We start from the raw sequence: 16,269 nt of genomic DNA, 5'->3' as shown, positions 1-16,269 counted from the left end.
TGAGCTCCTCACCCTATCTCTGAGGCTGAGCTCCTCACCCTATCTCTGAGGCTGAGCTCCTCACCCTATCTCTAAGACTGAGCTCCTCACCCTATCTCTAAGGCTGAGCTCCTCACCCTATCTCTAAGGCTGAGCTCCTCACCCTATCTCTAAGGCTGAGCTCCTCACCCTGTCTCTAAGGCTGAGCTCCTCATCCTGTCTCTAAGGCTGAGCCCTTCACCCTATCTCTAAGGCTGAGCTCCTCACCCTATCTCTTAAGGCTTAGCTCCTCACCCTATCTCTAAGGCTGAGCTCCTCACCCTATCTCTAAGGCTGAGCTCCTCGAGCCCAGACACCCTACGGAGGAAACTCATTTCAGCCGCTTGTATCTGCGATCTCACCCTTCCGGTCACCACCCAAAGCTCCTGACCATCGGTGAGGGTTGGAACGAAGACTGACTGGTAAACTGAGAGCTTGGCCTCCCGGCTCAGCTGCCTCTTCACCACAACGGTCCGGTACAACATTACTGCTGATGCTGCACCAATCCGCCTGTCAATCTCCCGCTCCGTCCTACTCTCACTCGGGAACAAGACCCCGTGTGTGTATTTGTCTCCACTAAAAATGATTGAGCACACCTTTTATTTGTGGCTTGGCATAGCGCAAAAATCACAATCACATTAAAATAAGTTAATGCTCTTTTTTCTTTTATTACTTTGAAAAATTCCCAAAACTAATTTCATTTAAATCCAGTCTGAGACATAAGCGGATGAAAAGTTACGTTAATGATCTGAGCTCAGTGGGGACACACACCTCCTTCCTCTTATGTGAGTGGATTAGAGGGCATCAAAGCTCTCTTTCTTCTGCCACAGCTCCATATGAGCAACTCTGAACAGAAGGCCATAATTTGCCAAAAATTGGGGGGGGGGGGGTGAAACCAAACTAGGATATGTGCTTTGTTCTTAGCCTACCTCATTCTTCATGTGTTTGTCATTGAACAGCAACAGCAGTACGCAAAATAGCAAGACCGACACAGAGGTGAAGGTGGGCTGCGTTGTTGGGTGTTGGGGTCCCAGCTACACAGGAGGAGGATAAGGATGGTTAATCAGTTATCTGTACCAGAACACGTACTGAAAGTAGCCCTCCTAACCCTGTACATTAGTAATAAGACACATTTATTCCAGGGGGCTACAGCGCTTAACACTTACCCCATATTGTCCGTTTTACTAGCTCTAGATGCTAGTGATGTTGGGATTGAACTTCATTCTGGTAGCGTCAATCAGTTTGTCTCGTAAAGCGTTTGCACCTGAGAGTTCAAGTAAAGGCTCGCCTTTCAAGACAACTCACTTTGACTTACTTCAACTGTCAAAATTGGAACTGTCATGTGTACAAGTGGATGTTAAAACTTCTCGATTCTACGGTTTAAAAAAAGGTCGACATAGCATTGTTTGCTTTTATCTTCTTTCTTTTCTTAAAACTTTTTACTACTTTATTGATCCCCATGGGGAAATTCTTCCTCTGCATTTCACCCATCCTAGCTGTGTAGCTAGGAGCAGTGGGCAGCTGCCGTGCAGCACCCGGGGACCAGCTCCAGTTGGTCTCGCCATGCCTCGGTCAGGGACACAGACAGGAGTACTAACCCCAACATGCATGTCTGTTTGATGGTGGGGGAAACCGAAGCACCCGGAGAAACCCCACCACAGACATGGGGAGAACACGCAAACTCCACACAGCAAAGACCTGGGATGACCCCCAAGGTTGGACTACCCTGGGGTTCAAACCCAGTACCGTCTTGCTGTGAGGCGACAGCGCTTACCACTGTGCCACCATGCCGCCCAATCTATGTCACGGTTTATTGTAAAATCAGCAAGTAAGTAAGTAAACTTTATTTATACAGCGCTTTTCTAAACACCTGTTACAAAGTGTTTCGTGGTTGATAATAACATACATAATAGTACAAAACGTGATATCAGCAAGTAAAAAATACAGTTTACAAAACGGAAACAAACACTCAACAGTAAAAGCAGTATGACAAACAAAACGAGATTAAAAGACAAGTAAAACCAACAGGAATTGCAGAGTAACAAACTTGTAAAAATGCCAGCCTATACAAATAGGTTTTTCAAAGTTTTGAAAAATGGGGTACAGACTCGGCTGACCTGACAGAGAGGGGGAGGCGATTCCATAGTGTTAGAGCTAAAAGAGGAAAAGCACGGTCCCCCCTTTGTTTTGAGCCTGGATCGTGGGACAGTTAAGAGCAATTTGTCAGAAGATCTGAGTAATCTTGGTGCAACATATTGGGTTATAAGTTCAGAGGTATAAGAGGGTGCTATGCCATGGAGGGCTTTGAATGTGATCAGGAGGATCTTGGACTGAATTCTGAAGCGTACAGGGAGCCACTGTAAGTGGGCCAGAATGGGAGTAATATGCTCTCTTCATTTGGTGTTTGTCAAAAGTCTGCCATATTCTGAACCAGTTGAAGTTGAGCCTTTGCAGACTTGCTTAAACAATAATATATGGAGTTACAGTAATCCAGGCAGGAAGAGATAAAAGCATGGATGATCTGTTCTATGATATTAAAAAGCATGGATGATCTGTTCTATGATAGGCAATGCTGAACTGATGGCAATATTTCTGAGTTGTAAAAACCAAGACAGAACCAATTTCTTAAAATGATGGTCAAAATTTGTGTTCTGATCAGACACAACACCAAGATTTTTAGCAGAAGGTTTTGTATTCCCTGCTAAGTGCCTGAGGTATAGACTAATACTCTGAAACCTGGTCCGGACAAATAACCAAGATTTCTGTTTTGTCCGTATTCAGCAGTAAAAAATTCAGTGACATCCAATCATTGATAGCAATAAGGCAACAATGTAGAGTATTCAGATGATTAAATGCATTGGATCTAAATGAAACATAAACCTGGATGTCATCTGCATAACCGTGGTAGGAAACAATCTTAAACTGATGAGTAATATGACCAAGGGAGTGCAAAAACAAGCTGAACAAAATGGGACCAAGGATTGACCTTTATGGGACCCCACACAACATATGAGCCGAAGATGAGACAACAGTCCCCCTCCCCCCCCGAAAGATCTTTCTGTAAGATATGAGGAAAACCAACTGAGGGCAGTTCCATTTATGCCGACTCAGTGCATGTGTCAAGGAAATAGGAGTAAATTCACTCGGCAATGTGGGGGAGGCATCTGGAGAAGTTATACATGAGGTAGGGCGCGTTACAGATGCTTTGATACCATTAACCTTCTCAACAAAATAATAAGCTAGGAACTTATCACAGTCTTCAACAGAGGAGGCTGAAACTGTTGAAGGGGCAGGGTTTACAAGGCTGTGAATAGGGCTGAACAGAACTCTAGAGTTACACTTTTTTGCAGCTACAAGGTTTGTAAAATACGTCTCTCTTTTTTGATTAATAGATTATAAGAAAACAATAACTCTCTCATATGATGGAGGTGGACCTGTAGTTTAGTGTTCTTCCACCTTTGGTCTGCTCTTCTACATTCTCTTTTAAATTGGTGAGCATCACATCAACCATCTAAACACACGTGGCATAAAGGCACAACTAATAATGAAAACAAAGCAGCTAATAAAACGTTTTATGAAACAATCTATACAAAGGAATTCAACACTTGACTAATCGTGTTGGACTGACTATTTTTGAATTAACAATGGTCACATGTTTCAAATCGAAAGCCTAGCCAACACACCAAACTGTTGATGATGAAAACAGTGGGTGGGGGTAAATAATTACGAAACATAAAATGACACAATTAGATGGAGAAAATCACTTTTCATATCATTCCATCATGTAACATGTATTTATAAAAAAAAGAAGCATAAATGAAAGGTTTACTCATTCCTCATCATTATCTCCCCATCTTTCTCTTCACAATTTCAAATTATAGTCACATTTTTCAAAATCACCTGTCTTCCTCTTTCCTTTTGGGCCATCTATTCTTCAGCCTTGTCCACATCCTCAGAAACAGATGGTGCATCTCTCTGTGGCAATATTGTAATGATTATTATTAGTAGTAGTATTATAGAATATTAAAATTAAATCATAGCTGAAAGAAGATCAGTTATAGCAAAGTCTGTTGACGTAAATAAAAGGCTAGTAACATCTTCTCTTTCTGTCCCGATGACTACAAAACTAGTGTCCACTGTGCCTATGTTGTATATGTGGTGGCTCATAGAGGTGTATTCACAAGAGTGGATGCCAGGGAACATGGAACTTTCCAAGAATTGCATTTTCAAACAAAATGATCGCTTTCAGATATTTCTATTGGTCTGTTTAAAATAGTCAAGTTACATACATAGTCAAATTACAAATTTGCCTCAAGGGGCTTTACAGCAACACGGCATCCTATCCACAGACCCTCACATCGGATAAGGAACAACTCCCTAAAAAAATCCCTTTAACAGGGAAAGAAAATAATGGTAAACGTTCGCTACCCTGGAGCACAACTCAACACTTGCCTTAACTTTGCCTGCTGAGAGATGACAAGTAGCATTCATCTTTAGGAGCTTTCACCGATTTAAAAGATTTCTATGATGGCGTGGTGTCCATGGCATTTTGGAGGTTCAGATCAACAAGTCCACAAAAGCCTTCATCTTTTTTTTTCCCTTTGGTCAACTTTGGTAATATACATCTTGCAAAAAAATCTCAACAACTTTTTTTTTCTTTTGTAACTTCACAAGAGGAAGATGTAGCCTTAACCCCTAAATTAGCACAGCACATACACACTTACAAAATTATAAAGCCATGTAATATATCAGTAGGGACTCACCACAGATCCCTGAGCTCCTGGTTTTCTAAAAGACCAGGTTAGCCATTTTATGTACTCCTCTCGCACCTACAAATGCATAAAACAATGAAACATAATCACTTTTAAACATCATGGATTTTTTATCATAGTACCATTGTGTAAATATACCAAATACTATCTACATAACATAGCAGTTGTAGGTGAAACATAGTTGACTTGCACTAACACTTTAACACTAAAATATTATGGCACAGGTGTTAACGCAATACAAACACAATTTTATATTTTATATTATTCTATTCTTATATTATTCAAATAGGGAGCAAGACAGAGTAGTGATGGGAATGAGGTGGATGAAGGGTCTACCTCTTTGTTAAGCAGGCAGTGGACAATGTAGAGGAAGGTGCCCTGTTGAGAGTTGAGAATGATAAAGAGGACCTGGAAGAAGAGGTTGGTCTGGTACAGGCCCAGTATCCAGGTACAGCCTAGGATGACGAACTGGGCCAGTATTTTAAACACAATCAGTCTGAAAAAATAATTATGTTAATTTTTGGAGGAATGTACTGTTTTGGAAAAAGAATATTTGAACAGAGTGACACATAAGACATTATGGTCTGTCAACATTTATGGAAATTAACCGACAAGTTAGAGAACACAGCACATCGATACCCACCAACACAATGTTGACTGTGTTGTGTTGACCTGCTTGTATTTTTAGTAATTTTTTTTTCTTTTGGATTTTTCCCCTTTTTCTCCCCAATTGTACTTGGCCAATTACCCCACTCTTCCGAGCCGTCTCGGTCTCTGCTCCACCCCCTCTGCTGATCAGGGGAGGGCTGCAGACTACCACATGTCTCCCCTGATACATGTGGAGTCACCAGCCGCTTCTTTTCACCTGACAGTGAGGAGTTTCACCAGGGGGATGCAGCACGTGGGGAGGATCACGCTATTCCCCCTCAACAGGTGCACCGGCCGACCAAAGGAGGTGCTAGTGCAGTGATCAGGACACACACCCACATCCGGCTTCCCACCCGCAGACACAGCCACCGGCCAATTGTGTCTGTAGGGGCACCTGACCGGAGGCAACACGGGGATTCGAACCGACGATCCCCATGTTGGCAGGCAACGGAATAGACCACTATCCTACCCGGACACTCCAATTTTTTGTAAAATTTAATGGAAAACTAAAATTGAATAAAAGAGAGCTCTTAAATCCTCAGTATAAAATCACCACCAGCTTTTCTCAGTCTAATTGCTTTTACGGCAGAGGCAATCTTCGCAAAGTATTCTTCATCTTCATCGGTGAGTGTATCACTACTATGGGATTCTACCACAAACACACCTGGTGTCCCTGGACTGTGATACATCACTCTTCATGTTGGCCAAGGTAGGTCTCAAATTCCAGACAGTAGCACAGAACAAGAGCCAGTTCAGCTTGAAGAAGAGGAAAAATACTTTGGGTGAAATGAGTTTGAATCTGACTCAGTAAACCTACTGAGAAGAATGACAAAGACAAGGACACTGTGGGATCAAGTAAATGTCCCTTGTAGCCTTTTATGTGCAGACAGAAAAATAAAACAAAGGATATTTGGCCAGTTAAGGTCACTGCTACACTATGGCAGTTAAACAATCATCTACCGCTGGTTGATGAATCTAGAGAAAAGAAACGGGGGGGCCACGTTTGTTCTTCATGAATTTCAAGAGATTGTGTTGCCAGGAATGCAGTATTTTAAGTATTAATTCACTCACTCCAAGGATAGTAATTATGGGTCCTGTCAAAGCCCAGTTGAAATCGCGAACCTGTGATAGCAAGCACCTGCAATTAAATGATCACACACACACACACACACACACACACACACACACACACACACACACACACACACACACACACACACCACAGTATTGTCCACCTCATTTCAAGTTATTCAGATCTATACGCAGGGACAAGCAATGCAACAGCAAATGCATCACTGTTTGTGTTACTTACACCTGTGACTTTGTGGCACCGTAGCCGTCAGAGTACACCAGTGCAGACACTCCCACGATCACGAATGGAGCGCCGTAGCCAATCAGATAGAGGAATGGCCAGGGGAGCCCGTCTCTCTGAATGACCTGCACTTTAGAGAGCCTCCGAACCAACAGGTGAAGTTGTACTGCCTCCAGCAGCATCCACACAAAACTGGCTAAAACCAGGAAGTGGAGCAGCCCAGCGATCACAGTGCAAGCCAGCTGTGGAGAAATACACGCCGCCAGTGTCCGTGTAGTTGTTGTTAAACATGCACTATCAACAGAAACTCTGGAAATGCTTGTTTTCAGCTGTATGCCCAGCCCGTTTCTGTGTTCATCAGCTTTATTCTGCTGATGTAAAACACTCATCAGAGGGAAAAGCTCCAGTCAGAATTACATACTCTCAGGAGAGAAGAGGTTGTTTAAATTCAGTTCTGACCTATCTACAACACACTTGAAACCCCATAAAACCTTACTTGCCCTGAAAAAAACCTTACATTGTTCCTCCCCACTGACTATTAGGTTTTGACAAGCACTGGGTACACTATGATACTGAGAATGTATGTATGTATGTATGTATGTATGTATGTATGTATGTATGTATTTATTTATTTAGGATTTTCCCCCCTTTTTCTCCCCAATTGTACCTGGCCAATTACTCCACTCTTCCAAGCTGTCCTGGCTGTTGCTCCACCCCTTCAGACTACCACATGCCTCCTCCAATACATGTGGAGTCACCAGCCGCTTCTTTTCACCTGACAGTGAGGAGTTTCACCAGGGGGACGTAGCACGTGGGAGGATCACGCGATTCCCCCCAGTTCCCCCTCCCCCCTGAACAGGCACCCCAACCAACCAGAGGAGGCGCTAGTGCAGTGACCAGGACACACACCCACATCCGGCTTCCCACCCGCAGACATGGCCAATTGTGTCTGTAGGGACGCCCGGCCAAACCGGAGGTAACATGGGGATTCGAACTGGCGATCCCCCTGTTGGTAGGCACAGAATAGACCGCTACACTACCCGGACGCCCCAATACTGAGAATATATTTTGAAAATCAATTACTGTTAAATGACTCTTATCAAACCTCATATTTGACATATTTGTCATTCCACAGCAGCAGTAGATGGGATAATGCGAGGCTGATGCAGAGGTGAAGACGGGAGGTCTTGTTAATCTTGGGGTTCCAGCTACACAGGAGGAAGGTGAGGATGGCCAGAGTAAAGAAGAACAGACCGATGGTGACACACACTCGGTTCAGCCATTCCAGGAAAGGATCCTCTGCTGGAGGCTGGGAAGACAAGAGGACATATTCTGATCGGACATATGCTGGGACTGGGAGCTTGTCTTCACCAAACCACATGAAAACACAATTCTCTTGTACCTCTCCAATCTGTAGGATGAGGGCAAAGGTGGAGAGGTGAGAACAGCTGCACACTGTGTAGTTTTCATCAGAGTATGCAACCCAACAGCCCTCTGCAGACCAACGTCTGGTCTTTTCTTTAGTTTCTGTTCCTTTTTTAACCTCCTGTCCTTGTCCTTTCACCTCTGTTTTGTCCACCCAGTACACACAGGTCACTAGGCCAGACTCAGGCAATGTCTGAGGAACCAAGAGAAAGTAAGACTGGTAAATAAATCCAAAGCTGTATCGTGAAGCTCATTAGAAAAATGGATGGACAGACAGACAGACAGACAGACAGACAGACAGACAGACAGACAGACAGACAGACAGACAGACAGACAGACAGACAGACAGACAGACACACAGATGGATGACAGATACCCTCTTGTGTTGAATGGTGAAGTTAACTGGCTGGGAGAGCTTGGTGTGGTTGGTTTTAGGCAAGATGGCAGTGAGGACATCAGAATACATCTCTGTCTTATTTTCTGTCTGAAAGTATTGGTGACTAAGAAGACTCTCCATCCCATTCAGAGTCATGAATGCAGCTGCTGCTGAACCTAAAAATGGCCACATAGAGAAGAGATCAGCAAACCTTTTTCTCGGTCATTTCCATCAACACTGTTATCATTAGCACTCACCATTGTTGTTACTGGCCAGAGCCTGCAGATTGATCTTCATGGTGTTTCCATTGACGGTAAGGGGAGCGTTCTCCCCATTGCCGCTTCCTGGACCAATAGTTTGGAGATTCAAATCTGGTTCACAGACCGAAAACCAAAATACTTACTTGGAATCTCTAATACCAGGGAACAGACACTAGGTGGCGATAAGGCCAAAAAGGCACTCTTCATTGAACAGCCGAATTCAACATGCTGTCTAAATTAGAAAATTTCAGACACTAGTTATAGGTCATGAAATAAGTTTCTAATGGCTAGATTGGTCTTGGCGACCAATCATGTTTCCGCCACTACGTACACGCGCATCATACTGTGCGTGGGGCACCAAGTGTCGGAGGGGGCACAAATAGCCCAATGATCATCATAATAATCAAAATGATCCATCCATTTTCTGAACCGCTTATGCTGCTCTCTCAGGGTCACGGGGATGCTGGAGCCTATCCCAGCAGCCACTTAAATTTAAGATGAAGCACAACTGCAATGGGCACCATTAGCCCATTATAGGCAATACAAGATATACATAATTGCTTGAAATAATAAAGGGAATTATGGTGTCCCCCTCCCCTCTCCCTGTGGTTTGCGCCTACCCCGACGTCAAAAACTCAAGCCTGACAATCAGGAGACAGCTGATGCGGTAAGAAGAATAACATTATTCATGCAGAAGTATCATAAACTGAACTTTCATTTCATAGCTGGATTCTATCTGCATCATTTTACAATCCGTTTGTAGGTTAAGCGACTACAGCACTGCTCTGTAGGCTTGAGAATGTGTGAGCACCCTCTAGAGACATATCTAAGTAGCACATCACAACAATAACGTCCTGTAGCCTAGTAGTAGGCACCAATGTGCTGTATTGTTCTTGTTCCTCTTGTTGTTGCAGTAGTACTGGTAGTAGTAGTAGTAGTAGTAGTAGTAGTAGTAGTAGTAGAGTTGTACAAAAGGGTGCATTACTACAGAGGCTTCTGCTCTATTAGAGCTATTTATCTGTGTATACAGTTGTTTCTAAATGCAATTCCACAATTGGCTTCTGTTTGTCTTGATTTTTCTTAACAGTAGTAGTATATTTCGTCTTTCCATAACAATTTTTATAAAGATTTCTATACATTTTAGATTGCTCTATCATGGACTATGTGTGTTATATTTCGATCAATTTAAGGTCTTGGTTATGTTGTTGCCTATTGATGGTGTTTTCCTTTCCTGGATGAATGTGATATAAAGCTTTGCCAATCACATCAGGTTTGAATAATCACAATCATACGCTTTCTTTACAATGCTAGAAATATTGCAACACTCAGAGTTTAAATTAGGTGCATTCCATCAACTGGGTTGAGGCAAAAAAAACAAACAAACCTGATCTACCTGAAAACTGAGTTCCTCTGTTAGGAAAAAAGCATGGAAAAGGGGGTTTGGCTTTCTTGACCTCACTGTTATTGGGCAGGTTCTTTTGTGTCAGCTCAAATGAAACCATTTTTCTTGTTTTCCCAAGTAAAATGAGAACAGAGAGCTGCCAATAGGCCACTCTGATGCATGAACCAATGAGTCTCGTTACTCATAGACTCATAGTGGAGTCTGCCCTACAGGCACAGCAATCCATTAGACACTTCTTGGAAAAGTGGCGGCGATCATTTATAGACAAGTCTTTTTTTCAGTATGTTGAAACTATTTAAGTATATTTCTAAAATGTTCCAAGGACAGGTGAAACAGCCGTAATAAATTGTCCCTAGGTATGAATGTGTGTGTGTCAGCCCTGTGATGGACTGGCGACCTGTGCAGGGTGTCTCCCCGCCTGCTGCCCAATAACTGCTGGGACCGTCTGGGTAGCGTAGCAGTCTATTCCGTTGCCTACCACCACGAGGCTCTCCGGTTCAAATCCCCGTGTCGGGCGTCCCTACAGACACACTCGCACCTCCTCTGGTCGGTCGGGGCGCCTGTTCGGGGGGGAAGGGGAACTGGGGGGAAGTGTGATCCTCTCATGCTCTACGTCCCCCTGGTGAAACTCCTCACTGTCAGGTGAAAAGAAGCGGCTGGTGACTCCACATGTATGGGAGGAGGCATGTGGTAGTCTGCAGCCCTCCCCGGATCAGCAGAGGGGGTGGAGCAGAGACCGGGACGACTCAGAAAATAGGGTAATTGGCCAGGTACAACTGGGGAGAAAAAAGGGGGGGGGAATCCAAAAAAAAAAAAAACTGCTGGGATAGGCTCCAGCATCCCCACGACCCTGAGAGCAGGATAAGCGGCTTGGATAACGGATGGATAGATGATAATAATACTAACAATAACAATAATAACAATAACCATACAAATTCCCCATAGCAGTACCTCCCTATAACAGTCCGTGGTTAGGGTGGCACTTCTCACCCTAACAACGGAGTGTTCAGGCTATCGGGGTCTGGTAGACGCCTCTGTAGTCTTAGGGCCAAAACAGAGAGACTAAAGAGAAGCTTCTACCCACAGGCCATAAGAACTCTCAACATATATGACCTTTCACATACCTGAGACAGCTAGGTTTTTATTTTTTATTTATTGTTTGTTTTATTTTGACTTAAGAATGCACTGATCTTTTGTCTTTTATCTCTTTATCCTAGGCCTGTATCTTTTTTCACACAGTGACAGACGGAGTACCCCCTTTCATTTCACTGCATGTTTTACTCTGTATTTCTGTGCATGTGACAAATAAAGTACTTGAACTCAAAATGTCTCCCTTCTGTTCCTTCAACTGGTACCGAAAGTCTACTAATAGTTGCTTCTAGTTAATTTATTTTATTTATTTATTTTTCCTTTTTTTTTACAGTTACCAAAATAACATCTTCAGTATTGTGTTGCATCTGCACTGAATTTCCTTTCTCTTACCGACTGCTGAACCTTGCACTGTTCTGTTGGTGGAGTTCTGCGATGGTTCCACCAGAGCAGAAACCAGTCGCTCTGAGATGGCCAGGATCACGCCACCAGTCTCTCCAGCCGCTGTACTACTGACCCTGCGTGATAAGGTGGCCCGTGGTCCAACACCTGACACTTCCTGAAAGAATTAGTCACTTTAACAAAAACATGATCTGAAAAGCCATCAATATCACCAACACAACATGGAATGGAGACAAAAACTCACATTGAGACTAAACGGATGCTAAATTATACTGTTGTCAAAAGTATGTGCTGGCTTGTAGTACGCACCATTGATGCAGAAAAGCTGTTTGTTACAGTCTGGAAAGGAGGGGCAAAAAGTGAGAAAAGGATCATGTGAAATGGACTGATATCTCTCTACAACATGACAAATTCTTACGGTAAATCAGTCAAGTTAACTGACCCATAGATTCAGTTACGAAGCTAATTGTTGCCCTGCCCGACATCCTTGTGTTGTAGCACACAGTACTCACAAGATGGCAGATGGTTCAGTGTCCCAAACCTCATTCTGTTTTTTCCATTTTAAAGTCGCCTCAAACCAGAGCGTAGGTTTGGTTTCAACATTGGTACGGATATTTCTGAATCGTTTGTTCCACTAACAATGTGAATCCCCAATAACAAAGCCACTGATAAGTAGAGCACCAACAATAAGTCAGGATCAACTCACACCCTTAAACCATTCTTCACACTGTGTCCATCTGATCTCGGGTACTACAGGCCACTCACCTGGAGACAGGCCCACTTTAAAACAAGTTTTGTTCCTTCTGCCATTAAAGTTCTAAACTCACTGACCCTCTAAACGCTTGTGTTAATGTCTCCCTGTTCTCTATGTATGTCCTGTGGTGTGTATCACATGAGTGTGACGCTCTATACAAAAGGTGAAAACAAATATCCTCTTGTACGACAATGAAGTATCTATCTATTTATCTATCGTGTGTTTGTGTGTGCGTGTTTGTGTGTGTGTATCACCCTCAGCCACAAGCACACAACGTATGTAAATGTTACAGACCCATAATCTGCAAAAATGAGTGTATGTAAGGCAGTTCTCTAAAGTTAACCGCTAGGTGGTGCGCTTGCTTTGTTGTGGTTCCTATATATATATATATATATATATATATATGTATAGAGCTATATATATATATAGCTATATATATAGATACACAATCCTTCGATACACACATGCAGACAAGCACTACGCTTAGGCACAGAACAACCACTACTTTATATAAGTATGAGGACATTCCCGATGACTTTTTTCCCCTCTCCTGACCACCAGTGTGATTATACCTCTGTTCAACATAATCCAAGTACAACATCCAGTCCTACTTAAACTCCCCTCACTTTAAAATCAGCCCCCATTTCACTACTAGTAATACCACTACTACTACTACTACTACTACTACTACTTTCAGCTGCTCCCGTTAGGGGGCGCCACAGCGGATCATCTCTCTCCATCTCTTCCTGTCCTCTGCATCTTCCTCTGTCACACCAGCCAGCTGCATGTCCTCCCTCACCACCTCCATAAACCTCCTCTTTGGCCTTCCTCTTCTCCTCTTCCCTGGCAGCTCCATATTCAGCATCCTTCTCCCAGTATACCCAGCATCTCTCCTCCACACATGTCCAAACCATCTCCATCTTGTCTCTCTTGCTTTGTCTCCAACCTGAGCTGTCCCTCTAATATACTCCTTCCTAATCCTGTCCTTCTTCATCACTCCCAATGAAAATCTTATCTTCATCTCTGCCACCTCCAGCTCCTCCTCCTGTCTTTTCATCAGTGCCACTGTCTCCAAACCATACAACATAGCTGGTCTCACTACCATCTTGTAAACCTTCCCTTTAACTCTTGCTGGTACCCTTCTGTCACACATCACTCCTGACACTCTTCTCCACCCACTCCACCCTGCCTGCACTCTCTTCTTCACCTCTCTCCAGCACTCCCCGTTACTTTGGACAGTTGACCCCAAGTACTTAAACTGATACGCCTTCTTCACCTCCACTCCTTGCATCCTCACCATTCCGCTGTCCTCCCTCTCGACACAGAGAACATATTGCCAACAAACTGCTAACTGTCGAGTCTGATTGTAACCTAAACTATATCGCAAAGTTGCAAAGTGATTTTGTTAACAAAATTGCTCTTATGGGTAAATTACTGCTTCAAAATTTGAAAGAGTGCCACCATGAGACAGCATCTGGTTTGTAGAACAAAATTGGTAGGCGATTTAACCCTGTGTGAGACATTTGGGTAGATTTAATTTTGTTCAAAAGGGAAAATATAATGTAAATTTTGGTGTATGAACCATCTGCCATCTCGCAGCTAATTTTAGACTACAACGTGAGGACAGGGCTGAGCAACTCTATTGGGAGAGAGGCTTAATCAGGGCAAATTACTAAGAACCAATTATTCTCAACATTTAGAAAATCAGCAATCACTATCAAACTGGAGTGACTTTAATTGAAGGTTTCTCTACAGACCGCTGCTGGTAATATGACGTCAGCATGATCCTTCAGCTGTTGGTCCATATTGCCAAGGAAAGCTCTCTCTTTTGTCTGGCCCTACAAGTACAAAAAAAAACAAGCTTGTCTGCCATGAATACCATCTTGAACTGGAGCTGAAGACTTCCACATGCCTCCTCCCATACATGTGGAGTCGCCAACCGCTTCTTTTCACCTGACAGTGAGGAGTTTCACCAGGGGGACATAGCGCGTGGGAGGATCACGCTATTCCCCCCTGAACAGGCACCCCGACCAACCAGAGGAGGCACTAGTGCAGTGACCAGGACACATACCTACATCCGGCTTCCCACCCGCAGACAGAGCCAATTGTGTCTGTAGGGGACGCCCGACCAAGTCGGAGGTAACACGGGGATTCGAACCGCTGATCTTCGTGTTGGTAGGCAACGGAATAGACCGCCACGCTACGCAGACGCCCCGATAGAGTTCAGTTTTGAAAGAACATGCACTTTAACTAATCATTTCTTCCATGCCTGGCTAACCACTGCGGTACAAAAAAACGATGCTAGCGTTATCTCTGTCCAGTATTCATCCACTGTTCTCAACACGCTCAACACTGACACACAGCTGAGACTGCCGGTGCCCAGTGAAAACCACACAAACAGCACTTGTCCAGATTTTCTCCATGGCTTCTTCCTGTTACAGCTAAACAAATTTCATGCTGGAAACCAACCTGACAACCCATTTTTCAATCTTCTTTCTGAGGGGAAATTGTCTGAGACTGAAGTGTAGATACAGACAAGCAGCCAGTCAAGTGGCATCTCTAATATCTTATTATAGACAAGGGAGCAAATGACGGGACTTAGGAGATCTTAAATTTGCATATGAAATGCTAATAAATCATTGCTGATTTATTGAGTGATGTCTATGTAGAGTCATTTCAGTCACCCAAGTAGTAAGATACCCAGGAGAAGTTAAATCCATCCCCTGGACATCAGTTTTCAGTTTGAAGACGTTCATCCCGATGGCTTTTTTGGGTACTGGTGGTGTTTTGTGTGGGGAGATCTCGATTGAATAGACCAGCTTGTTAATGGTTAATGAAACTATTCATTCATCCATTACCTTAACCACTTATCCTGCTCTCAGGTTCGCGGGGATGCTGGGGCCTATCCCAGCAGTCGTTGGGCGGCAGGCCAACAACTCCCTGCATCTGTGTGGGTTCCCTCTGGGGGCTCCGGTTTCCTCCCACAGTCCAAAGACATGTAGGTCAGGTGAATCGGCCTTACTGAATTGTCCCTAGGTGTGAATGTGTGTGTGTGTGTGTGTGTGTGTGCCAACACAGACACACACACCCCCCCCCCCCGTTCATCTGGGTGGCGTGGCGGTCTACTCCATCGCCTAACAAAGCTAATTAATTAATTAATAATGAATGGTTAATGAAACTGCCCTTTGACATTTTTAAAAACAAGTTCTACTCACTTCCGGGGGATTTATTTCCTGAAGAATATCTGGAAGACCTATTGGTTGGTGTGGAAGAAGGAGATCACAAAGAGAACCACCCAGAACCATCCAGGTGGTATAAGACGAGATACTATGTTATGACAACACACATGATGTATAAATTCCCTTAATGTTTCCTGAATCTTGGTTATTTTTAGCTTGAATATCCTTACTTTTACAAAAGGAGAGTCCTGTCTCCCACAAGATTCCAGTTGAAGGGTAGAATCCATCAGGACAGGAACAATAGAAATTCCCTGGTGAATTACTACACACAGTTTGGTGACCACATATACCCGGAGTCTCACTGCACTCATCTACGTCTGCAGAGGAGAGAACAGAGGTTTACACAGACCAGTCTGCAGGGAGCAGACAAAGGCATTTTCATTGTTCGTCTATCCACACGTGGTCACCCGGATGCCACTAAATAGTAAAAACACAGATCACGCTCACACATATTGAACCGGAGCACACACCTTCACAGGGGTTTGCAAAGCTGGCCATCACATCTGGGTTGTTCAGCCGGTAACCTGCATTACAGGTACAGACGTACGATCCAATGGAGTTGGTACAGTTGG

The 16,269-nt window shown here is 43.7% G+C and overlaps 1 protein-coding gene across 1 annotated transcript in view; it reads right to left on the bottom strand.

Annotated features, from left to right (window-relative positions):
• Positions 1-3,945: 3,945 nt before the first annotated feature.
• Positions 3,946-16,269, bottom strand: part of LOC130119892 (adhesion G protein-coupled receptor E1-like) — a 25,505-nt gene continuing 13,181 nt past the window's right edge. The window contains 16 exon segments of the mRNA XM_056288484.1: positions 3,946-3,993; positions 4,782-4,847; positions 5,127-5,286; positions 6,103-6,194; positions 6,510-6,576; positions 6,751-6,992; positions 7,856-8,059; positions 8,153-8,368; positions 8,552-8,727; positions 8,809-8,922; positions 11,696-11,861; positions 12,014-12,043; positions 14,216-14,296; positions 15,674-15,711; positions 15,868-16,014; positions 16,168-16,269. The exon segment at positions 16,168-16,269 is cut by the window's right edge and continues 45 nt beyond it. Coding sequence (XP_056144459.1) covers positions 3,946-3,993; positions 4,782-4,847; positions 5,127-5,286; positions 6,103-6,194; positions 6,510-6,576; positions 6,751-6,992; positions 7,856-8,059; positions 8,153-8,368; positions 8,552-8,727; positions 8,809-8,922; positions 11,696-11,861; positions 12,014-12,043; positions 14,216-14,296; positions 15,674-15,711; positions 15,868-16,014; positions 16,168-16,269 — 1,949 coding nt within the window.

Source organism: Lampris incognitus, chromosome 10 (genome assembly GCF_029633865.1).
Source record: "Lampris incognitus isolate fLamInc1 chromosome 10, fLamInc1.hap2, whole genome shotgun sequence".
NCBI classification, from domain to species: domain Eukaryota; kingdom Metazoa; phylum Chordata; class Actinopteri; order Lampriformes; family Lampridae; genus Lampris; species Lampris incognitus.
Note: the sequence above shows the minus strand (reverse complement) of the source record. Positions and strands in the feature narration are given on the sequence as shown.